At 36.4% G+C, this 26,626-nt stretch overlaps 2 protein-coding genes and 1 long non-coding RNA gene across 14 annotated transcripts in view; 1 reads left to right on the plus strand and 2 right to left on the minus strand.

The window, feature by feature from the left end:
• LOC127945892 (uncharacterized) lies at positions 1 to 1,535 on the minus strand. The gene is made up of 2 exons (XR_008150973.1): positions 1,430 to 1,535; positions 1 to 485 (listed from the first exon to the last, which is right to left on the minus strand). It is a non-coding gene; the product is annotated as an uncharacterized LOC127945892 (long non-coding RNA).
• Positions 1,045 to 24,405, plus strand: crhb (corticotropin releasing hormone b). 8 transcript variants are annotated; one of them, XR_008150969.1, is made up of 3 exons: positions 1,051 to 1,179; positions 16,978 to 17,039; positions 21,910 to 22,430. XR_008150969.1 is itself a non-coding variant. In XM_052541997.1 (3 exons), exon 3 carries the CDS (start codon positions 23,516 to 23,518, stop codon positions 24,002 to 24,004), a length of 489 nt encoding a protein of 162 aa, XP_052397957.1. In that variant the 5' UTR covers positions 1,051 to 1,179; positions 16,978 to 17,039; positions 23,494 to 23,515; the 3' UTR covers positions 24,005 to 24,405. The 8 variants fall into 8 exon arrangements, 3 of the variants coding, with proteins under 3 accessions (XP_052397957.1, XP_052397958.1, XP_052397956.1); XR_008150968.1 differs by having other exon boundaries at positions 21,913 to 22,430; XR_008150970.1 differs by having other exon boundaries at positions 21,965 to 22,430.
• The window catches only part of LOC127945890 (tripartite motif-containing protein 55), an 8,064-nt gene continuing 5,687 nt past the window's right edge, over positions 24,250 to 26,626 (minus strand). For 2 of the 5 annotated variants that reach the window (XM_052541992.1, XM_052541990.1), the window contains exon 8: positions 24,250 to 25,971. In XM_052541992.1, coding sequence (XP_052397952.1) covers positions 25,808 to 25,971 — 164 coding nt within the window. In that variant the 3' untranslated portion in view covers positions 24,250 to 25,807. The remainder of the gene's footprint in view (positions 25,972 to 26,626) is intronic. The other 3 variants (XM_052541991.1, XM_052541994.1, XM_052541993.1) reach the window with 3 other exon arrangements.

The raw sequence follows: 26,626 nt of genomic DNA on the forward strand, positions 1-26,626 counted from the left end.
TTTTGATTTATATAATCATTATATTAGATTATAATTTTTCATAAAAACAGAGATATGAAGAGAATGACAGCAGCTCCATTCAGCACACACACACACACCCATAAAAACTTTCCTTTGACTGCCATTTCCCTGAACCATATCTCCATTGTAGCTTTCATTCAGTCTACTCATAAACAGCACAGGCAATTATTTCAGTTACAAGACAGAACAGAAGTGCTTTGAAGAGCACCCCCCACCCTCAGAGAGGAACAGTGTGGTCCAGGAGAGCTGGCGAGAGATTTGATATCCTCTTATGTGTTTCCTGAGAGCTCCTCTCTTCATCAGCATGAAGAAGAGTCTCTTTTGCACTTTTGACTGCTATATTCCTAGAGACTCTGAGGGCAACAGTATTGAGAATAGCCTTTCCATCAGTGTGGCCGTAGTTAATAGATTCTCCTCTGACGGCTTGTGAAGCAGCTGTGCTCCAGCTCAAAAAGGTTATCGGCCTGTGACATAATCGAATAGAGAATAAACAGGAATATCATTTACAAAGAGAAGACACTCTTGTAAGGCATTGAGAGAGTTTGTAAAAAAAAAAAAGTAATCTAATTTTTGAGGCAATTGCAATGGGACACAAGTGTGCAGATTCAAGGTTTAAGGATATTCTTTTATCTCTCTTGAATACCGAGATTCTCCTGAGTATTGATTGCCGCAATCTGCTTAAATGGCAGTCATTTCATTCTGGTCTCAAACATTTCAAAACAAACTAATTAATTTTTCATTCAGACATGCAAAATAATAAACTGCAAGGAAAATGCATGCTCATATATTTCCTAATCAATCTAAATGTTAATTAGCCCTAAGCTTGCTTCCTTAATGAGAAAGTTAATTCAAGACACATCTTAGGAATATTACAGGCTAAATAGAAATTTTAAAATAATAGTTTACTGAAAAAACTTTTTTGTATTATTATTCTTAAGCATAAAAAATATGAATTTGAAGTAATTTTTTAGTAATTTAAATACGGTGCTCTTTCCGCAGGTTACATCGTTCCGCCAATAGGTGGCGAATAGTAAATCATTGAATCATTCACGAAACCGATTCCTTCAAAGCAATGATTCATTCAGGAATGAAAACTAAAGACACACAACGGTCATTCGACTGTGGAATAGAAGCAACTGTCGACATTGTATCTAAAATGTAAGTTGCTAAATTTCACTTTACAATAACACTTTAACTGTTTTATTTAGAAATATCCCACTCAACTCTGGCAGGAGAATAGTGTGAGTTGCGCCGACTTCGAGTGTAAATCGTAGCGCTCGTGACACGCAGAAAAAAATAATTAACAAATTCGTGGTTGGGCATAACTTGTATTTGTATAGTTATGACATGGGACAGCCAGATCACAGTATTTCCTGGCTGCACCGCTTTCAACGGCTCTCCTTACTACCTGCACGCAAAAACATGCACTCCTCCTGTGTTGTTCGATCACAAACAAATGACTTTTTCGTTGACGCACGAGCCCCTGTAAAATATATCTAATAAATCCTTGTCTGATAGTGGAGATTACACCGATCCGAGAGTTATTTCCCCTCATAATACTTAAATAATATTTTCTGTCCGCTGATTCAGTCAGAACTAGCGACTCGCGAATGAATCACTATTGTTCAAATGGGTTTGCAAAGTGGTTTGAAATTGTTCGCGGTTCAGTTTGAATCATTCGTCGTTCACGACGGTTTCTCACAGTAACGGATGCTTTATAAAAAAGAAAACATAAAATATCACTACATTAGATATTTACCTGCAATCCATTGTATGAATGCAAATGTCTTCTTTCATCGTGTTCCAGCGATGGTGCAGCTTTCTATTGCCGGTGCAGCTTGTAAACGCTTGTAAACGAACAACACACTGTTTTCTAATGACCTACATTAAAAGTGAATACATAGGCTACTTTAAAAAAAATTGCTCATTGTTAGTCAATACATTAATATACTAACATCAACTAATGGGACGTTATTGTAAAGTGTCAACAAAATACATTAATGCAATTTGATTGTGCAGTCATGGTTGCCCCATAGACTTTCTGTGCCAATTTTTTTTTCTTTCTTTAACAAACTGATGTAAAAGTTAAAATAGTATTTTTGTGGTAATCAAAAACATGCCAAATACTCTGTTAACAAAACTTAACTTGTAACTATATTCCTTTAATTTCTTCTTTTTTAACAGTATGGGAGACCATTGTAGGTAAAATCAGGAGAAAGCTGATGTCAGAGCGTTATGATGTGGATTCATGCTGACATGCTTGTCAAATATAGAGTGCCCTGATTCCCATTGTTTTGTCAGACCTATGTATAGCAATTCAGGCAATATATTTAGAGAGCGATAAAGCTTAAGCCATGGATTCCAAGGGCTGTCTCATTTTGAAGAGCTCTGTGGGGAAGTGCGCACAGAACAATTGATGTAGTTACAGATCTCAGCTAGCTGCAATAAATTCATTAACATGCCTGATATAGAGCCTTTAAAATAAAACTCATGTCACAGCAAGAGCCATTTCCAGGCCTGATTTCACATGTTCTTTGTGAAAATGTAGCTTAATTGTGACCAACATCTGACCTGTGTAGTTAAGCATTATCATATGAAAAAGCAATAAGCAAAGCATCACATGCTATTTGTTTCATGAGATCTCCAAAGCTGAACACTATCTATCTAATTGTTTACTATAGATAGCTTACAGGTATGTGAAGAATTTTGTTACGACACCCAAAGCTGTGATTCTGCATTTAACGATGTCAACAGATCACCAAATGTCAGTTTTATTTTGGGCATCACTAATTACAAGCGCTATTGAATGCTTCCTGTGAAAGTGAAGCTTCTGACAGCTATGGAAATGAGAACAGGAGTGACGTTCTTGCGTATGCCTGCAGGTAGAGTGACGGTGAGAATTTTAATGAGAAGTGAATGCAATATTTACAGTCGCAAACTGTATTTCTTTAGGTCCTTGTGTGAAGTCCCATGTTCTGTTGTTTGAGGAGTTTTCATCACCCCCAACTGTTTGGTGATGCACACAAAGTTGCGCAAAGGGTTACTGAGTGCTTGTTTTGTAATCACAGCACTCATTGTTTAGTGAATATATGTTATTGCAGTCTAGAAGTTCCCAAGGTGTGATGCCAAATACATTTTACATTTCCCTAAGGCTTGCTGAGCGTTATTTTATCGGCTGTATCATGGCCTTAAAGGAAAAGTTCACGCAAGAATAAAAGTCTGCTGAACATTGCTTTCTCCAGTGAAATAGTCGTCTAGAGAAATATGGACAGATGTACTCGTATTTTAGCCAGAAAAAGAGGTTTAAAGTCAAAATGCAGCTTTTCGCTTCATGAGACGTTCATTGATGGAATGGAATTGTGTGAGTTACTCATGAATTATTGTGATGTTTTTATTCGCTGTTTGGACTCTCATTCGGACGGCACCCATTTACTGCATCTATCTGTGATGGCCTGAGACTGAGTACATTTTAGCAGTTTTTTATTTTTGGGTGACCTATTCCTTTTAAGTGGTATATTTCCGCAGCAGAACATGATCAGTTTTGAGAAAGCACATACACCTGAAGGTCAGGCTGTCATTGTGTCGGTGGTGGGAGAGATCAGGCTCTTCCTGTAACGCTTTCTGACTGGTTGCACCTCCGGTGATCCATGAATCATGAAACGGTAGGGGCCGATATCTCCTAAATAGAAGGTAAAGTGTTGTTGTGTTGGCTTTCCACTTCTCAGGGAGATTGCTGTTGACCTGTCACAAACAGAGGGCATGATGAGCAGAGAAGGGAAGCAAACAAAAGGGCAATGATTTCATGCCCGTCTGACTTAATCCAAGTGACCATATAATGAAAGACTTTCAGTTGGATGTGTTCTTGTATTTTTAGTCCAGTGTTATGTAAATGAAACCGACCCACTTGTCCTGGGACATCCAATTAAACATAATCACATGGAGCAAAAAACTGTGTCAGGATGTCCACAGATCGTGATTTCCCACTGAATTGTATCTCATATTTGTTCAGTCAACTAAGCGGATTCATTGGAGCAACCAGTTCAAGGTGTCACAAAAATAATATTTTTGAATAGAGTCACACTGCAAACACTGGGTCATTAGACATAAGCAGAATTTCTCCGAAATGCATTGTTGCATTGAATTGAACACAATGCTTTATGTAAGAACTGTTATACAAACCAAAGAAAGTTGACATTTATTTTGTAAAAATAGTGCATTTGATTACATACGGAAATGTGCACTTGACATACTACTGTTACACATGATAGATTTAACTCTGTTTAATGTGTAAGGCAAAAGGACTTTATTTTATTCCGAAATGTGTTTTTTAATCAGAATACTAGGATTCATATGTCTGCATTGACCATCATTGCATTTCAATTGGTTATGTAGGAAATTTGCTTTATTCCAATTAAATATCATGGTTTTGCATGCTTTTAGATTTCACCTTTTAAAAATAATGGTTGATATGTCTGATGTCATATTTAAGAGGGTTAAAATTTTGTAGGGTTAAAATCACAACCAACTTTTCTTCCCTATTGTGAGTAAAACTTTCGGATTGAATTTTGTCCATCAGGAATTAATTGGATCCCAAAAAGTATAAAAACAAGTTGCAGAAGTTTCACTTGTTACCATGAATGAATGAAAGAAAAAATAAACAAACAAATAAATAATCCTGAAAGCGTCCTTAGAAAGACCCAGAATATAAAATCAGAAAACATTTCCATAATTTAATCTACCAAATTCGTTGTTTGGACAATTATTTGAATCCCCTTCATTCCTTTCTTGACTAAAACTTCCCAACTGAGGAAAGTAACATCTGAATCCTTCCTAAGAAAGATCCAGTCTTCTCTCACATGATTACGTGTTTGGTAGTGTATTACAGCACCTGCTTCTTCTCACATGATCAGATAGGAAATGGAAGAGACTCTGGCTGTATATGCCATGGCTAACATCCTGCACGATCTGGCTGGTATCCTAGAAAATCACAGCATGCAAGCGTGCGTCCTTGAAATTACATTCCAAGGTTTTTCAAACATTTTTTCATCCATCTCGGACGTGCTGTTACAGCAGGAAGTCATGGGCTTCCATGCTGTGGCCTGGACTAACTATAAACGCGAGCTGCATTCATCACAGAGGTCATCCCTAACCCCTCCGCCATTCAAGACCTCATTAAAAAACAGTGACATCATTCACCCAGCTCAATGTTTTAGCCACAAGACAATTTTTCACTTTTCACCCCCCCCCCCCTCCCCCAATTTCACTTTTCTCTGCTCTCAAACACTGTGACTAATTTCCACAGTGTCAATAAAGCTGAGAAATCAGACTATTATTACCCAACCTTTTCAAAAAGCTCGGGGCTAAACTCTTTATATTCTCATAATCTCAGCCAGAGTGCAAGACAAAATGGAAATATCAGGCATGCAAATATTCGGTGTTTGCCTCTGGGAAGAGAGCCCACAGAAATTCCCTTTGAAGTGCCTAGCATGCTAAACCAAAGATCCAGGCAGGAGGTCATAAGCTCTCATTATTAATTGCGGTTTAATAGGAGTATGGTCAGGTTGTAATTTGGCCAATGTAATTAAACAGTGATGTAGTTATGGCATCCGCTGTATCAGACCATACTAACCAAACCCTGAACTACAAAGTGTATAGTTGTTGTGTATTTGTTTAAAAGTAGCTTTATGCCATATAAATTGCACTCTGTTTTATAAGAATATTTATAATAATAATAATAAACTTTTTTTTATAGTGCCTTTAAAAGCAGCTGCTCAAGACACCTTACACAAAAAATAAATATAACAATACAAGCGAAACTAATGAGTCATTTGTTTGTGAACTTAAAATTAGTTATCAGGAAAACATGAGCATTTTCACAGAGTGTTGATAGATTTTAGACTTAATTTACATTGTAATTGGAAATCTATCTTTTCAATGTTTTCATCTTAAAAATGTTCTAATACAGCTGCTGAAGGAGTGACTCAATTTGATGCATATGTCGCAGTCCATCTCTCTATTTTTTTTTTCCAGCTATTCAGCTATTTTTAGGAAAAAAAAATTTAAAATAACACTTGCTGCAATCTAAAGAAGCTACTGGCCATTTCCAGTCTCCTAATATTAAACACCCGATTGGTATCTAGCTGGTAGCCAAAGAGACTTGATTGAGCTGTGCGCAATCATGCGAAGATGACGTTTTAACTCAGCGATCTAGATGGGACGATGCTTTGAGAGTTTTAAATGTCTAATTGGTCATCAGCACACCCTCTTCTGACACTATGTGAACTGACAGAGTAGGACCGCTGGGAACAGGCAAATCTGAAAGAAATGACTTCTCACCAAATCTGCATTTGACAAGTGACAAATTAGCCTTTTGAGAGATGTACGGAGGCCATTACGGCGGTTCTCGCATCCCCAGGGGCCCTCTCACAAAGCGACGTTCACCCTGCACTCCACATCCAAATTCAGGCTAAGTTGCATCAAGTATTGAGAGAGTTGGATCGCGACTTTTCATTAAGTCATTTCAGTTATCAAAAAAAAAAACAACAACAACAACAAAAAAACTCTTTTCATGTATGAACAATCTTTGAGGATTTAAAAATTGTTTAACCATGTTAATTTATGTGGCAATTTCAAAGTGACTAATATCAGAAAAGCAAAAAATGTGAAAGACTCTGTTGATACCTCATCAACAGCAAATTTTAAGACAGGAGCCTCTAAAGAGTTGAGCCCAAAGAAGTTTAACCCTTCAAATGATCTATTTTAATGCACTTAAACAGCTAATTAAACAGCATATTTTTCACAAAACTCCCTCACAGCTGGAGTTTGGCTACATGAACCTGCGACAACCCTGCTAATGCAATGCTATGTGACAAACCTGACCTTTTGCAGCTGCTTTGGTCTCTCTGTCATGTCAGGCACACCCCTGCCCACATGCAGACACGATTATGTGCTACTGTATATGTAGACATTTAAAAGAAACTCCAGTGAACATCTGTCAGTAGCATGTTCAGTACCTGTCAGAGTTCAGAAGTCAGTCAAACCGCTTGCAGAATGAGGCAGTTATCCTCAGTGACTGTCACTTAACAAGCATTGTTGCACTTCAGTGTCACCTGTGATATTCTGGCACCAAATATTTCAGATCAGTTGCTGGCAGTGATTAATGTAAAATGTAATGCTCTTGGCTCAGACAAGCTGCCACATTTGCTAACTTGCTGAACCGTCACTTTCATTGAGCATGAAAGCTCCAAAAATATACGAAATCCAGTGCCACTCTGGTTTGCCATAAATAATTTAGATTATGTGCATGCAAGACATCCTGTTATGCAAATGACACTTTCAACTTAATTCATATTTCAAAATTGGATTACAGAGCTAAAAGTAGAAGTCAGGTGCCGTGAGCTTCACTTTTGCGGAAAACATAGCAGTCAATGCCTCATTTTGAAGTCTAATAATAGTTGAAGATCACACATTATTCATTTAACTGTGGGTTGCAGTGGTAATTGATTTAAAAAGTGGTCACTGAAGCTCTCAAAGAATAGGAGGTGCAATTTACAGTTTTAAAATGCATTAATATTAATCTGTCTCTCACAGTTTGGCCTACGGACATGAATGATACTTCAAATTATGCTGTTTGTAGCAGAAAGCAATGTTATTTTAGTATTATTTACTGTTACAGCATTTATTTATATATTGTATAAGCTTGCATTTTCATTTAATGCATTTTCATGTGTTTTCATTTTAGTTTTAGTTTATGTTCCAAGTAATTTTATCTAAACTTTTTATTTAAAAAATTTTTTTTATGTGCTTTTGCCATTTTTATTACTATTTTTTTTTTTTAGCTTTTTTATGCTTTAGTTTTAGTAACTTTAGTACTTAAATATTTAATTTGTTACACTGCAATAAAAAAATCAAAATAAAGAGAAAGTTTACAAGACAATTCTATTTCAGGTTTTCTACTTTAAAATTCCTTTAAAAGTTTACTTTAATGACCAATTTCTTTGTAATTGTTCATGAGTAAAAAAAATTCTACACCAAATTTTTGTCAGTGTTTTTTCATTTGACAGTAACAACACTGGTGGAAAGGTGTACTAATTAATCATACACATGATTTTTACTTAGCAGATGATAAATTGGCAAGACATTTCCTTAACCCCCTTGGTGAGACTGAAAACTGTCCCTGCCCACAGACCTGCAATTAAAATATGGGCAAGTCACGATAATTTGGAATATATCTCAAATTGCATTTGGTGTTGGGATAGTGAGTTTTGGATAAACAGCAGGCTGACCCCTGCCAAAGTTCTGTTTTAAATGGGTTTCCAACTAAATTATGCTCTAGTTCAGAAAAAAACACTTGAAGATTGTCATCACAGTTATAGCAGGAATATAACGTCAAGCACTGAAAAGGTCTGGCTGTCTCCACAACAATGACCTTATGATTCAGTAAACATTATGACCAAAAATGCAGTGAAGTCTTTGAGAGAGGAATAAATTCAAGGATTTCAGTTACCCCAGACTGTGTGATAAAGTTTACTAATTAGTTAGTTATGTTTTGATTAATCCTGTCATGTAAAAAAGCGATTTGGACATTTAAGCCAATATAAGCCAATAAAGAATGTTATATATACAGTAAGTCTTTTATGCTGCTCACCAAGGGTGCATTTAATCAAAAATAATAAAAAGAAGAAAAAATATAAAACACAATTCAATAACAGTTTTCAGATTGTGATATATTTTAGAATCTATTTTTTTGTTTATTTAAGTGATGGCAAAGCGGAATTTTTAGCAGCCATTACTCCAGTTTTCAGGAATCATTCTAATATGCTGATTTGCTGCTCAATAAACTTTTTTTTTATTAATCCATTTTCCTTGTAGTGGCATCTATAGATATATTTCTAGTTTCAAGCAATATCACAAATATTTGTTATATTATAGTTCATTTTGCCAGATAAATTCATATTTGGGGGATTTTTAAAAAGCGTAAAATGGGGTTTATATTTTTCAGATGTATTTTCTCAGAATAGTCTGTGGAGGGTTGAAGACTCCAATCTTGGAGCGCAATCTTGTTGTCCCATCAGCCAATCAGTAGAAATGACACCATTTCCCGGTTGCCTGTGGTTAGTCACATATGGTTCAAGTGATTGTCTCAAAAACTTAAGTGCGCATAACTGAGTGCCCATGAGTACATTAATTAATCCGTTCTCTGTGACTTATTTTTCCAATTCTTTTTCATTGTATCCTCTCTTTTCTGACCATTTCCAGATTTTGCCATTGTGATTTGGACCTGCTCATTGAACTGAACTTTACATATGAGTCTAGGTGCTGGTTTTCATCTTTTTAGCACAGGGAATGATGGGAAATGTAGTTTTTATGCTAATCTTTTATTATCAAGTATACTAATTTATGACTCAAATAATTTTTTTTAATTTAACTGTACATTAACATTGAAAATTCTAACTTACTAATAATACAAATATCCAACAATAATCTTCATTCTTCTTACAGTGAGATCATTCCAACATAATGTGTACACAGCAATAAATCTTAATTCCACCCCAGTTCCATGTCAATTATAATATGATTGTATAATATTCTGACAGACATACTGTGAAACATTTCTTCGACTGAAATGAGTCTTTATTTTAAAAACAGCAGTTGCACATGATGCATCATGTTCTTGTATCCATCCGCACCAGTCTGTAGACGTATTTAACACATTCTTTTAGCTCCCCAAAAACACAATGAATTGATCTTCAGGTGTCTGTGACGTTACGATGGGCAGCGGGTGACGTTTCCACGGTGGTGTGATTAATGCTCTGCCAAGGGTTCAGGAGAGAATGTGGTGATGGCTGTGGCATCTGATTTGCATATCTACTCTAAATAAAAGCTGGTGAGTCATTGCTTTGAAAGAGTGTTAAGAGGCTCCGTGTGTCAACTCCTGTTGTGCTTTATAGATATCATGTCATGAGCTCCTGGGAATGCCACTGTGGTGGATTTAGGTTTACATTGTCACACAGCTCTAAAGGTGGTTAACAGCGATGGTCATGGGTGATGGATGCTTAATTTCTCTCAGGTTCCTTCATTCAGGGTTGTGGGCTGACTGCTTTTAAACTTCAGATTAAGTAATCCTCATCTCACAACTGGGCTGATGGTTTATTTTTGTGATAGTGTGTAACCAAAATGTAAAATTAAAAGGGAAAGAAAATTTCTGGGATACTTTTTTCACCCTAATTTTTGGATGCACTATCCCTTTAAGACAATCATTATAATGAAAGGATCAAATTTTGTCTTGTGAAGCAAAAAGTTGCAAGTTTATAATAAACAAATCCATCATGATGATGTTTTTGACTTCAAGTTCAAACCAGTTCAATCATGCAGAAGCATGATTATGGATTATGTACTCATAATTTGGCCAGAAGCAAGGGTTTAAAATTAGAATGCATTAATAATGAATTTGTTTCTACTGTAGCTTTTCACTCCACAAGACGTCATTTGATGGGCAGGAATGAGATGACAACTTTTTCGCTAAAGAATGTAATATTATGGATAGAGTACGCATATTTTAGACTGAAGCAATGGTTTTAAGTAAAAAAAAAAGTTAATGATAAATTTGTTTATAAAACACACAGCTTTTTAGTTCTCTAGACATTAATTGATGGGCTGAAATTGTGTGGATTATTTGGATTATTATGATGTTTTTATCAGCTGTTTGGACTCCCATTCTGACGGCACCCATTCACTGCAGAGGAACAATGAGCAAGTGATATACATGCTGTTTAATTAATCCAAATCAGATCTGATCAAGAAACAAACTTATCTGCATCTTGGATTGTCTGAGGTTGAGTTTTTGGGTGAACTATTTCTTTAAGGAAAACTTCTTTATATTGGAAAACAGTGTATGTACAGTCCAGCAGTCCTGTGGTTATATACTGTTTGCAATATAATGCAGTTTACAGTGTAAATCACAGTGCATTTCTTGCTCCTGAGTCATGACTTCACTTCCGCTATTGAAATCTTCCCTCAGTATTGCCAACGGAGTCGTTTGTGTTGCAGCTCACTGAACAGAGATAATCATGAGAAATCGACAACCTACACTTTAATTACTCTGGAGCTCTATAAAACATGATGCACATTGTAGCAGAGCTCTAAAAACCCAACTTCTAAGAACTTTCATACCTTGTCTGCTTTTAGATGTGACACAATTCACCAGGAGGTGTGGATTTGCCAATCACGTTATCCAACATGCAGCATTATGATGCAGATGCACACGTATCCTCAGGGCAATCCTCAGTGTTTTTGTCCCAAGAGTATGGGAATAAAGCCACGGTTCTTTGGCATACATATTTTGACTCATAAAACAGAAGATTAACACACTTTATGGATGGAATAAATGAAATGATTTTGGGGCCATTTTGAACGTGACCTTGATTTAAATTCTCTAAAGATCAAATCAAATCTGGTCCCTATAGACTAAAGCGTCATGAATGCATCTCTTTTGACATTGAATATGTGGGTGCTTTCATTAAAGGTTACGACATCGTCAGAATATAAGAACAGTTCTTCAGGAAGAACAGGGACAAACAAAGTGTACTTTTCTGTCATCCAAGAGCTTTGTGGAAACATTTTAAAGCAGCCAGTCTGTTCTCTGAGAACACATTGAACTGTTGAGCATTTGAAGCGGGGAACTGGAGGAAGTTTTTTACTTAAAAGTTGTGATATGTGTATATATATATATATATATATATATATATATATATATATATATATATATATATGTGTGTGTACATTTTGACAGTTTAACAGCTGAGCCCAAACCTCTGTTACTACAACCCCAAATCAGAAAAAGTTATGGTTAGTATGGACAGTATGGAAAACGCAAAAAGGAAAAAAAAAGAAGTGATTTCTAAATTTACTTTGACTTGTATTTAATTGCAGACAATATAAACAAAAATTGTTCATGTTTTGTCTGGTCAACTTCATGTCATTAGTAAATATGCATCCTTTCCTGTCATTTTTTTCACTGTCGTCACTCCTCCTTTATCCTTCCGGATCTCCTCTGCTCCGTGGGACTCGAGACCGGTGAGTGGAGCAGGTGTCGCTCATTTCCAATTTCTCCACTGGCCTTGACCCATTCCCATGGCTCTCCGCCCTGTCCCACTCGTAACAATATTAATATTATTTAATATTATTGAATAATAATATTTAATAAACAACAACAACCGCCATCATAAAAGTTGCTAGGCAATTCAGTCAAAAGTAAAAAGGCAGCGCTCTGATACACAGCATTAAAATTATATTAAAAATAACATTATGAGATTTTATAAGTTAAGGAATAAATAATAGATAAATGAGACCAAACACTGCCTGTTAGAATTACCCAAATCAAATCATATCTTTGTGTTTAACCACTGTAGAGACATCAGAGCCAGTATAGCAATTTCCAGAAGAACTGGCCCAGGTAATGTTGCTCTCTGTTAATGAGCACTGAATGGCTGCTGACGCCCCGGAGCTCACATCCCCGAAAACGTCAAAGCAAATTTTCTAATTATCATGATCTTTATTAACAAACCGCATATTTGAAGTCTAAATAACTACCTTCCTGTGACACAATTTCTGTAATCACTAGAATATCAAGTCAAGAGGCATTTATTTGTCATTTGCATAGTTAACACAGGGGAAAACTGGCTGGAAAAGGCTCTCAGACAATCAGATTCGAGGGCCATAAAGAACTGTTGTATATGTGTGTGTGTGTGTGTGTGTGTGTGTGTGTGTGTGTGTGTGTGTGTGTGGGTGTGTGTGTGTGTGTAGATCTGGGTAGATTACTTAAAAATTATAATCTGCTACTGAATCAAATTACATTATAAAAATTGTAGTTAGTAACAAAATCCATTATATTACACTTTTTAGGTGAAGTAATCAGACTACTTTTTAATTACTTTTAGATTGCTTTTGGCCTAGCTTGTTTATCAGATTGACTTGAAATAAAAATGAAAAGAAAAAAGGTATTATATTATCAACTTAAGCATTAGTACATAAAGCTGCAGCATTAAACTGTCCCAAGTATTAATTTCCTTGTGTGACAACTAGCCCCGCTCTTTTAAGTTTTTATAATCATAGTCTAATATATACATTTGCTAAGATAATATAAATAAATGCTGCAGGTTCGTCTAATTCAAATAGATTATTATTGTTCATTAATGAGTGTTGTGACATGTTTGCAGTAAATGCAACAAACAACATCTCCATTAATTGCTCTAATGAACTGCTAATGTGCTACGTGAAAATACAATTAAAACAAAACAGAGCTTCTTGTTTTAACTTCGGCAACTTGCAGTCCTCGCTCAGTAATGACATAAACCGATATAATAAAGCTTTAAGTGTGCACTTCAGAGAGAACGCTGACTCTCCTGAGATGCTGGAGACCTTCTCAATTTTTAGACACGTCAAATGAAAATTCAGTTCACTGTATTTATACCCTTCATTTTGAAAGACTGGGTGAGATTCTTTTTTAGCGGATCGACATTTTTAGTGATTCAGTGCCATATTCTGTCCTCATTTCAGAGAGAACATCAAGCTGTGTCTTTTCCCTTCTTGATGTTAAAAGTTGGAAAGAGGCCTGGAGAGGGAACACTTTTTAAGCCTAGACTACAAAGATACGTGCACCGTTCCCTTGAGAGAGGCTGACTCATCCAACGAGAGCCTGTCACATATCGATAAATTCCACGGCCAATTCACCAGCGCTGGCATCTCTTTCTAAATGATCACGGACATCTGTTGTCATTCATTCCCAAACAAGAAGTCACCTTTGTTGACTGCAATCACTTAAACTGATAACTGCTCTCAACAAGTGAAAAATAAACAGTACACTTACTGCAATTAGAGCTCGGCCGAGCATCTCAATGTCTTGGCCTCTACACCTGACAAACCTTAAATTAAGCTTCTTCTTTTTTTTTGCTGAGAGGTGTCGTTTCGATATACGCGCACATGGAATTGATTGATGCATGACCCTGTATCTGTGTAAATCTTCAATGTTTAATAAAGTAAGTTCAGGTGTCTCAATATTGGGTTAGAATAGGAATGGGTTATTCATAATGAAGTCATTTTTAAACATCCTCTGCCTCGAGTGCGTGAATGAAACATGATTTGACGGCCAAGAGTTGTTTCACACACTTTTTGCACAATTAGCAACTTTAATGATGGTGATTAATTAACGGTAAATCAAACTGATTGATGGGTGCATCTTCTCTGATGATCTTCAGTCTGAGATTCATAGAGAGAGCTCGAAGTATCAACCTTGGAGCTAATGAACGCCAATTAGTGCAGGAGATGACTTTGGTATGCCTTTATTTAGGCATCTCATTCGTGGTCCCTAAAGAAAAAAAAGGACGACCATGTGTTGAAATATCCACATAATGATGTAGATGGAGCAGACCGAGGAGACCTTTTCACAACGCAATTAGATAGTTCTTTAATGACATTGTTCTAGGAATTCCTTTTTTTAGCCTTCCACAATCATCTACAGGAAGGGAAACTTTTGGCCAAGGTGATTAAGATTTTTAAACCTAGAATGTGTACTCTGTGACTTCTTAGGAAACTTGCCTTTTTAAATAGCTGTTTCTCGGATGACCTTTTGGAGGGTGTCCCTGTGCATCGTAGCATTGCACGCTGATTATCCGCTCTGAGGGATGCACACTTCCACATTCATCGGGAGATGGAATTGATGGCTGATTATGGAAATAACACAATGCAATCAGTCATTTGGACTGCATATGCTTATGTGCCCAAAGATGGTTCATCCAGAAATGAAAATGCGGTCATTATTTACTCACCCTTAAGTCGGTCCAAACCTGTATGAGTTTTTTTTTTCTTCTGTAGAACACAAAAGAAGATATTTTGAGAAATATTTCAGATTTGTTTTTGGGTGTTTTTTTCCCATACAGTTAAAGTCACTGAGGTTCAGTGGTGTTTTGGACCACACTGACTTTCATTGTACAGTGAAAAGAAAAGAAAAGAAAAGAAAAAAAGGTTACAGCAAAAACCTAATAATTGGTTACAAGTATGTATGTAAATACTAGTATGGCAAAAAAAAAAAAAAAAAAAAAAAAAACCTGTAAATGGTTTACACATAATTGTATTGTTAAATACTATCAAATTTATGTTTCTAAGTAAAATATGTATTGCTTTATAATTTATGGTGAAAACACATCACATGATTCTGTTTTATTTAAATAGCCTGTTTCTTCATGTTTTTGTTTTGTAATATACATTAGAGTGTATATAAGAATGTTACTATAAATGTTACTGGATATTTATGAATGGATGAAACCAGTTAAAATATTCTAGAAAACTATTTTGATGTTCAGCAAAACAACAACAAAAAGGTCAGTCATACATGTTTGGTAAAAATAACAGAAATTTTTGTCTGTCCCTTTAATTTGAATTTTTGAAAAAATCTTCTGAAATGATCAACCTAGCAATAGGAGTTGAGCGTTTGATTTTTGCCTACAATCTCAAAAATTTGTTTATGGCGATGCGATTGATGAACAGTTTTGGGTTCCCCAAAGAGCCTTTCAGTAACCATCTCTTAAAATAACATTTTTATCCTAGTGTGAAGACTATTTTAATAATCGAAAGAGTCATTTTGCACTATAAAGAGCCTTTTGAGCAATCGAAAGGTTACATGGATGTTAAAGTTTCTTCAAGGAACAAATCAGAACAAATAGATTTATCATAATTGCAAATGCAGCATCACCTCAGAAAAAAACAATAAAGTGAGAATGTCTAAAATTTTGGTCAATCCTGCAGGAACAGGATGGAAATGATGTGCTTATGGATGAAGACGAAAAGCAGAATGAAGGAGCAGAGTGAATATGATGTGCAGAATTGTGTGTGTGTGTGTGTGTGTGCGTTTGTGTGTGTGTGTGAAGGGGCAGTGACAGGGCAAAGCTGCACGCTCCCTGTGTGCACATGGAGGAAAAGGCCACAAATCATTGATTCTGTGTCACTGAAACATAATCAAAAATCGTCCAGAGACATTCCCACAGGATTGAATGCCCTATTTAGAGAAGACACCAAGTGAGTTAAGGGCAACGCTGGTCACTTTTGCTCAGTGATAAACATTTATCATTTTAACAAACTAAACTATCTAGCTTTTTCTTCCAAATTAGTAAAATGCTAATATTCAAAACATTCAATGTGATCAGCAACTACTAAAACAAAACTGCTTCTACCTGACCTGACCCTAAAAATTGAAAGTTAACCAATGTCCTGAGATTGATTCCGATGTATTAAATAATGTATTTGAATTTAATAAAACGTATATATTGAGGTTACCTAACAACGTGACGTTTTCCTTAGGAAACTGCCCTAAACGAAACATGTTTATAGTGCATTGCAGTGTCTCCAAAGCATTTTAGTTTAAAAGCTGCTGCACAAAAGAAAATTAAGAACACTTTGGTTAAAATATTCATGGAATTGCACTTAGTAGTGCAGTTAGTTGGCAAAGATTTGTAGTTTAACCATGAAAGGTTTTTCAGTAAACAATCATTGCATGCAGTGCCAGATTTGACTATGATTTTCTTGAATTTCATGCAGTTTTGTTTACTAATATAAAAATATTCGGCAGTACCTAAATTATACTTTCAAAACAAATTAAAATACTTGTGAATAACATACACTTTTTATTGGGAATGCGGACAGACATATGTTTAATGCCGGCAGCAAGTCCTAAAGGTATTCTTAAGAAAAAACCTTGACATACAAAGAAATAAAAAGCTGTGATGTGTTTTTTTTCTATGGTGCCATTTTAAAAAGTGACGTTTCACCCTCTACGCTATTCAGTTGAGTTGTAGATCACGGTTTCTGCCTATAACAAATATTACATTAATATTCACAGTTCATAGTCATCAGGGATATGAAAAGTTCACATCCATCTTTTGCTTTGACACTGTTTTCTTCTAGTGTTCCCAGAAGAGTGGGCCTTCAGACGCTTCTTGAGGATTTCAATGGATTCTGCTGTTCAGGTGAAGTTCATTTTTAATAACAGATCTACAGTATTCTAAAATAACCTTCATATGCATAGAAAAAGATGCATGTTTGCTTTGAAAACGATGATGATGACAGTATTTCAGCACATTTAGTGCTTGGTTACACTGTATAGTGGGTGGTTTGTGAATATGACACAGGTTTTCGCAAGTGGTGCAGCTGTTTAGTGAATTCAGCCCACGTTGTTTATCTCTATGTACTGTACTATAAATCCTTGGTGTTTTCTAGTATAATATTCTCATGCTAAAATGATTTTAGTATGAAAGACAAGGAGGACCTCAGGACTTAAGCTTACAGGATATCTCTGATATATAAAGATGTCAGTTCAGTTGACTAAAATGTATGATTGATTTTCATGCCAAACCCAAAGCATTCTCGTGTGGGCTACTCATGTCACGTCATATCAAATCATGTCAAAGACAAAGTAGAGAATGTCTTGTCAGGCCCAGCAAAACGCAAAGCCAGAAGTGTCAGAAAAAGGTACAAGACAGGGATCCCACAATGTCTTTGACAGGTACTCAAAACCGGAGGAGTACGACGAAAGCAGAAAGGGACGGGTGCAATAGAGCATGGCGTTCCTGGCATCATCATCTCAAGGTGATTCAACAACAAAGGCCAACAGTGGAGAATGTGGAAAAGTGGAATCTGGACTTTAAAAAAGATGCCGTTCGGTCAGAGGAATTGCATTTAATTGACTTCCATCTAGTCTGCATTGAAAAACGTGTGACGGATGATCCATGTGTAAAAAAGATCATGCTTTTTATAAAGATAAAAATACAATCATAAATCCCCGCTGTATAAACAAGTCAAAAGAGCAGTGCTTAAAGTAGCAAAAGAGAAGAACTTATCATTCATGGATCATGCACGCTCTATTCATATTAGCTGTAAACTAAAGCATTTCTTAATGAACAGACCTGTGGGCGGCAGAACAAAAGGTAGATTTATTTTGTAATACACAGGAAAATCTCTGTTCCTTCCCACAATTAGACGTGCCTTCCAAAAATATCCATCAAAATAATAAAGCTTTCTAAATATCAGTGGAAAACTTAATTAGGCAGAGATATGTAATATATTCAAAGTAACAAATCAAAGATGCATGCGGAGCAGAGGAGACCGTCTCCGCTCACTCTGAATGAATAATTAAGCCAGATGATGTCTGACGCTGTGTGTGACTCTGGTACATCCGTGCTGATCCAGTTGGGTTCAGAGTTTAGCAGCCTGAGGGGTGAGACGGCCGCTCGGAGCCCTGACCTCATCTGCTCTCCCTGACAGCCAAGAGCTCCTTGTATTTTAAGAGACCTCTTAATGGACACACTGTTCTCAATGAAATATCCAAATAGAGCAGATTTAGCATGCATCTAAAGGACAGTCGCCTGATGGGGTCGCAGTGACATGGTTTTGGAGCTCTGTGTTGTTGTTTTTTTTCACTTTCCACTGGTTGGACTATAATCCCGGATGACATTTACATACCCATGAGCAATTGGATTTTAACAAGCTTATTAAAACTCATAGGGCACAGCTGATGAATTTAGACATCTCTGTCAGACAATAAAGTCTCTGCGATATTTGCATTATGATTCAGTTCATTTGAGATTAAAAGCTAGCCGAGTTCTTATAGTGTCAGCAGTAAAGTGTGCAGCTTGTTATCTCATAAACCCATCAGAGCTCAGCAGCCGACAGATATTAAAAAACAGTTAAGAACTGTGATCCAGAAAGTTCTTTTTGAGTGCTAAAGGTATTAGCGCAAAGTTATTAAAAAAATCAACAGTGAAGAATTTAGTTCTTCATCAAATTCACTGCATACTGTATTATTAAGGTACACATCCTAATATTGGTAATGCAGTTATTCATTTACTGATAAGTTAATCATTACATTAAAAAGTTAATATCTATATTCAAAATTGTAAATGTTGATATTCAGTATAAAATAATTATAAAATAATAAATTAAGTGACATTGGAAAATACTGAAATATTAATATGAGAAAGGGTAATATTATAATATTTATGTAAAATATTGTTTATAGAAAATGATGATTATTATAAATAATAATATAAATATAATGTGCTATATTTATATTTAAAGTAAGATTTTAATCATATTATGAATGGAATTTGGATACAACCAAATATTAGTTTGCAGTTATTGATAAACTTATATTTCTGATAAATAAACTTTATATTCTAATTTATATTTTAATTTAATTTAAATGTAATATTCAATATATATATATATATATATATATATATATATATATATATTTATATAATAATAATAATAATATATTACAACAGATATTTACATTAAGTGTCATAAGCAAATATTTAAACATAAATATTAAAATATTTGTTTGTATAAAATATTAAAGTTTTATATAAAACAATTTCCAATAATAAATAAAGTGATAATAAATATTGACAACAAATTCAGTACATACTACGAAGGTATGGGAGTTTTAGGCCCAACCTATAAAAAAATAGAGTAATACAGTTAAGTCTTTCATTTAACAGCAGCATGGTGTCTATAAACATCTGAGTGTGCTGTTTTTAAATCTCCGGGTGCCATTAATATGCGGCTGAAAACCAGGAGGGAGCCAATATTGTGAGTTTCCTCAATTCAATTAAAGACACCAATTCATATCAGCAAACACCCCACTGGGAAGACTGATGAGCCCTTCTATTGAGTCAGAACCCAAGTCTATTTGGAGTAAGGAGATCAGCAGGCTCTCCGAGCCTCTTTACACTCATATATAGTACTGACAACCTTTATTGATCTCTCCTCACAGCTGACCAGAATAGACTATATCTGTTGACAACAATGTGCAGATTAACGGTGTCATTGTTAACAGCGCTGCCGTAATCCAATGCAATTACAAGGATGAAAGTGAAGTGTCTGAGTGCACATCAAGCGATGTGAGGAACAAATGAGGTAGAGAGTGGAATAAACTTGAATGAAGAGTCACATGACACTCTGTTACACTGTATAATCAGGAGCAAGATGTAATGTATCTTTGACTCTCTGAAGTGTGTCAGTTTTTGTCTTTAGAGCTGCTGGTAAACATATGACATGTCTTATGATGCCTTTAGCCAGCATTCACCAGTGAAACCATAAAAACCACTCGTATGGATTCGATGCGCTGGGCCCACGGCACTTCCTGTGTTTCATCATCACGTGGCGTGTTTTGTGATCCACTTGCAGACGTTGATTTGAAATCACAGTGACATCGATGACCACGAGCAAATTAGCAAATTTTGCGGCGAGGTGGTACGTTGCATTTGTGTCAGAAAGCAGCCGCATGTCGTGATGGGACTTGACATGGGGCCTGAAGGGAGGAGGAAAATTGCTCTACTTTATTTTGCGGAGAAACGCTTAAGCTTTTGACCTGATCATTTGTTTGAACGCTTCATACAATCAATCAGAATGAAAACTCCCACGCAGTGGAAAAAGTATTCAGTCTGAAACATCAATGCATGTCAAGAATTGCTTCATAGAGGTGTTTTGTCTAACTTTTAGGATCACACAGATGTGGGGTGAATATAATAATAATTAATTTACAGAGTGAATCACCGGCGTTAATTTGAGTGGATCAGGAGCTAGGTGCTTTGAGGAATCTCAAAATAGAACCAAGATGTCTGCCGCCTTCTTCATCTGTCAGCTTTATCGTAGATGGATGCAGTCATTATCCATAATAACATTATTCTTGGGATGAATCCACTCTTCTTGTTAACCGTCAGCCTTTTTCCCCTGAGCCTTCCCCATCCCACATATCATAAATGTAATGGCACTTTCCACAAATAGGGTGCATTGGTACCCAGTGACTTTTTTTTTTTTTAAAGCATTACAGGCATAAATTCCATGCTTTTATTGTAAAAACTTGTGTTAGATAAGCATGAAATATTAGCTAGTTCAAAACACATCAAATGTCTGCATCCCTCCTTTGGCCTCTCCTACTCCAGAATTCTTGATTTTATGATCATATCCAACAATTAATATCACACAACATTGTCCCAATTTTCACCTAATTTATTGAACTTTAATTCATCGTAGTGTTTTATTTTATTTAAAAGAATAGAATCTAAAACTCCATATACACTGAAATACAATCCTACTAAAATTCTAAATCCTAAACTGTTTTTTTTCCCACTGTATGGGCAGTTTTCGTTCTATTATTTTTACAGAAAATAAAAGTAAAATACTACAATAAATTGAATATCAATTCAACATAGGTCAAAATTTCTTATGATTTGTGATCTAACAAATTCTTGAACAGCTTTTTTTTTAGTGTATGAGCTGTTTTTCAATGAATGCCATTTGAAAACCATTTTGCTCAGTTATTGCTAGAATATTTTACAAAGACATTTTGACCTATATGTTCATTTCATTGTAGTGTTTTACTTAATATAAAATAATAAATCATACAACAGCTCATACACTGAAAACAACTTGGATAGGATTTACTTTACTTACAATCTTCATCAACAAATTGCTTGAATAAATCACAGATAATTACAAATACATTTTGAAAATATATAGTAGCCTATAGTATACAGCAAATAGTAATAAATACTCTATTAATCTTATTTACAACATCAAAATAATAATTTTAATGTGAGATTGATAGCCAGCATTTTTCACTGATCATGTGTAAAGAAAAAGCCATTTCAAACCTTGTTTTGAATCCTATTCATCGAATTACTAATGATTACTTTTGCATGTTTTTAGCAGTGAAGATGTTTAAAACCAGTACAAACCCACATGCTAGATGAAAGGACTAAGCATCAACATGGAGTTTCCATTCAAATCTTTTGGGAAATATGTAACCTCTGGGTATTTCTTTACACGTTTTAGCAGGTATTGTCTTGAAGCTGATTGGGACGCCTTCTGAATGGCATTCTGTAAGCAGGTGTGAAGGGGCTCTATCCAAGTGTGTCGTCTCCCAGCTTCCCTCATGGTCGGAGCAGAGCGAGGGGGAGGACAGCCCTTGACAGCAGTGACTGCGGGAGTGACGTGTCTGCGCATCTGTAATCACCGGACCGGGACCCGAAGCTCGGTCTGTGCTGTCTGGGGAAGCGACACCCGATAGAACATCACCCGAAGATCACCACGCCTGTGCGCCTGTGAGCCTGTGGCTGCAAGAACTGAACAACCTGCGCTTAACTGTGATGTATTTGATCGATTTTGGCGCGGAAACAAGATGGAATTGATTACTGCAGTGACACCTCTTTAAAATGCATCTTTGGTCATTATGAAGAATATGCAATTAAGCAAAGATCAAGAATGCGACTAAATATTACAGTTCAGTCAATGAAAAGTCACACTTGGTCAAACACGTAAGATTTATTCAATAAATTCAAGAGCGGTGTCAGTAATTTGAATTTGGTGTCATTTTGTCAGTTGATGTTCGTCGTGCGCAATCACAAATAAGGCGGATTTGGCGCCCTGAGCTAACTTGCCATGGCTACTTCGGTTGAACTGGAGACTTCTGTTCGCGAAACTCTGTTGTTTAGTGCATTCTGTCCTAACTTGAAATCTAACTTTAAGGGAACTTTTTAATACGCGCTTTTTAAAACCTCACACCAAACTTTGTTTTGACTTCCTTTGATAGTATTGAAGTTGTGATTACAGAGCCTTATAATTCGCACCATGCGTTTAATATTTTTTAAAGACATAAAGCTAAAAAAAAATTGAGAAAATTGTAATACTATATGAATACCCCCCCCCCCCCCCTCCAAAAAAAAAAAAAAGATGAGAGAAGATCAAGATGATCTTAAAATACCCATGGTTTGTATGCATCTTCTTTCACACACACATGCACACTCAAGCGCGCGCACACCACGATGACTCATTCAAACCGAAAACTGTTCACTTACGTTCATTCAAGTCAACTGTCCCTCCCCTCTGCGCAGACGCGAGCTACTAAATGCGTGACACTTGTCGCTGACCGTGGCTATATAAATGCAAACTCCAGCCTTCCTTTGAAGAAGTCCTAAAAGTAATAACTTGGTAGGCAACAACTGGAAGACAGACGCACCTCGCAAAGTTCAAAAACCATCCAAGGATATATCAATTACGCACAGGTACGCAACATCTTATCTGGAATGAGACCGGTCATATTGTGGTAGACTAAGAAACGTCAGGTAATAGCATATTAAACTAGTAATCTTTATTCTAGTTAGTTTGTATTGCTATGGATGCGTGCTCGTGTTTTGCGCACAATGAGGCACCCTGCTATCCAACTTTAAGACGCGCGTAAATGCTCAAGTGGACTTAGAAACATAGAGCTAATTGTGCAATGCAAATATGAATTCAAATGTTCAGTAAGAGCGCTTTAAACTAATTGGATATGTCATGATTTGAGTTTCGTCCCAGAGTGCGTAAAACTGTTGCTGAGAAGTTGAAATCGTGCGCATAATTGACTCACTTCTCCCGCAGATTCTCCTCGCCACTTTTTGACATGAAGCTCAATTTTCTCGTCACCACCGTGGCTCTGCTCGTTGCCTTTCCACCACCGTATGAATGTAGAGCCATCGAAAGCAGCCCCAACCAGCCAGCAGCGGACCCCGATGGAGAGCGACAGGCGCCGCCGGTTTTGGCACGCATAGGGGAGGAGTACTTCATCCGGCTCGGTAACAGAGACCAGAATCCTCTCCGATCCCCAGCCGACAGCTTCCCCGAGACATCCCAGTATTCCAAAAGAGCACTGCAGCTCCAGTTAACGCAGCGTCTGTTGGAGGGGAAAGTTGGAAACATCGGCCGCTTGGATGGCAATTACGCGCTCCGGGCGCTCGATTCAGTGGAGAGGGAGCGCAGGTCGGAGGAGCCGCCGATTTCCCTGGATCTGACCTTTCATCTGCTACGAGAAGTACTGGAGATGGCCAGAGCCGAACAAATGGCCCAGCAAGCGCACAGCAACCGCAAAATGATGGAAATATTCGGGAAGTAACCACGAGCAAACCCATCAGCCAAAGATATTTTTACATTTTACCACAAACGTGAATATTCTGTACCATAGTGCTGCTTTTCCATCATGATCTATTTATACCGGTGACTTATTTATTTGTAGATATTTCAATGAAGGCGAATAGAGTACAGTAGGTGTGTATGAAGCGCAAAACTGTTAGCACTCTCCATCAATGTTATTGTATAAGTGATCATTCCGAACTGTAGATGAAGAAAACAAAGACAATATTTTCCAGTACTGTATTATTTTATGACAGACCTGAGTTTCATTGTAACATACAGTACACTGTCTACGTTTGTTAATAAACTAATGAGCAACCATTGATTTTTGTTGTGCAAGAGAATGTCTTATATTTATATTTTTCAATAAAACTTTGAAAGTCAGTTTGACACCTCTTGTCTAGATTATTGACATGAAAAAGTGATTAAATAATTAAAAAATAAATATACTTATTTTTCACAGTCATTGCGTAATTTTTGTATTTTATTTATCAATGCATTAAAACGTTACATTTTTATTTATTTTTTTGATAACTTTAAGGATCAATAAATGAGGGTCATCCAGAGATGATTGACAGGTATGGCACATTGTTCCTGATTGATTTAACCTTTACCAGGAAATTTAACCTAATAATAATAATAATAAAAAGGTTCCTCAGAGTATATTGCACATATACACTGAATTATTAAATCAATTTTCTTCCTAACGTTCAATTACACCGATGTAATAATAAATAAATAGAAAATATATTTTTTTCTGGACTTGGCAGCATGTCTTTTAAAAGATAATTCACATTCTTTGGACAAAATGTTTTTGGGGAGAAAAAAACTGAGTAGACAAGACCATGATTACAAAGGCAACTGATTATCAAATGCAGTACAAACACTGGTGATGACTGAAACGTTTCACACCAAACCAAATAACTGATGTGCGGTGACTCATTCTACAGCACTGGAGATCTTGGGTGTAGTTTCACCGAAGCGTGTCATAAACTGAATGGGTGAAGCATATCTAAATCTGATCAATAACTCAGATGTGAACTAACAAGGCACTCAGAACATTTCAACCTTGTGTTTTACGCAGCACCACAGACTCAGTTTCACTAGGATTCATTCATTGCAGAAGGTGGTGAGGCGAGTGTTGTTTTGGGGTTGTGCTCCCTGGACCTCATTAAGTTGGTTGTAACTGTTCTCTGCGTGAAGCCAGAAGCACATCCTGTCACTGATCACCCTCCACTGGGCCAGAATATATGGATTACGCAATGTGCTGGCACTGTTATTTCAGCTCGACCACCAAGATGTGTGAACAACACTTGTTTACTCTTTGCATACAAGACCAGGGGAAGACAACCCTTTGAGCAAAGAGATGTAGTGATTACTTCCACGCTTTGCCACGGATGTTTCTTCATGTAGATTAGGCATCTGCTATAAATGTGATACACCAATGCTTTTGGAACTGAACTGGATCTTAGTTTGAATTCAATCTGTTACAAATGACTACAATACATAAGGGTAACATTTTATTTTCTGTTGACGTTTCTAAATAATAATGTCATATCCAAATTATCCAGAATATTTAAAGCGAATCATATCATTCATAACTCAAACACCACTGTTGTGCCAACTGCAATGAAAACACCATGTGAACACTGGGTGACAACACCACAAATCTCGCAAAGGTTTCTTAAGTCATCTCCATTTATATTTAGTCATCTAGTGACTTTTATTAAGGGGTTACTGAAACAGAAACAGAACATGAAAGACACTGGTAAAATAGTTTGTGAAGTTATGATGATGTGGCAGGTTTGAGTGTGCTCATGGGTTGTGGGGGAAGAAGGGGCGGAAGGGCTTCTTTCAGTGAATCCCCTTCTCCCGAGGTTGTCTGCCCTGCCCGGCCGTCCACATCGACACCCACCTCATCCTCATCTTCCTCCTCTTCATCATCATCTGCTAACAGTGAGAGTTTAAAGGAATAGTTCACCAAAAAATGAAGATTTGCTGAAAATGTACTCACCCTCAGGCCAACAAAGATGTAAATGATTTTGTTTCTTCATCGCAACAGATTTCAAGAAATGTAGCATTACATCTCTTGCTTACCAGTGGATCCTCTGCAGTGAGTGGGTGCCGTCAGAATGAGAGTTCCAACAGTTGATAAAAACAAAGACTAAGACTACTTATGGATTATTGTAATTTTCCATAAGTAATCCACATGTTTCCAGCCTGTCATCTTGTAAAATGGAAAACTGTGTGTTTGTAAGAAACAATAATTAAGGTGTTTTAACTTTAAAAGGTAGCTTCTGGCCAAAATACTAGTACATAAAAGCTTTCACCAGTTAAATAGTTCACTGTGTATTGTCCTCTCACATCAAAATCCACTGACACATTTGTTTAGAGTTATTTTCGCTTAGAAACAATGTTGGATCTCTGCATATTTCTCTCCTGCTTCAGATGAGGCGACTTTTTTCATTGGAGAAAGCAATATTATGAATACAGAACTCACATGTGCAACTCACAAAATGTTTTAATGGTGGATTTGTTTCCAATAAATATGCAGCTTTTCACTTTACAAAATGTTTTGATGGGTTGAAGTCGTGTGATGTTTTAA

This window comes from Carassius gibelio, chromosome A24 (assembly GCF_023724105.1).
Source record: "Carassius gibelio isolate Cgi1373 ecotype wild population from Czech Republic chromosome A24, carGib1.2-hapl.c, whole genome shotgun sequence".
NCBI lineage: Eukaryota > Metazoa > Chordata > Actinopteri > Cypriniformes > Cyprinidae > Carassius > Carassius gibelio.

What these genes read in the sequence shown, in the direction of transcription:
- crhb (XM_052541997.1), top strand. Translation starts at nt 23,516, where the DNA reads ATGAAGCTCAATTTTCTCGTCACCACCGTGGCTCTGCTCGTTGCCTTT.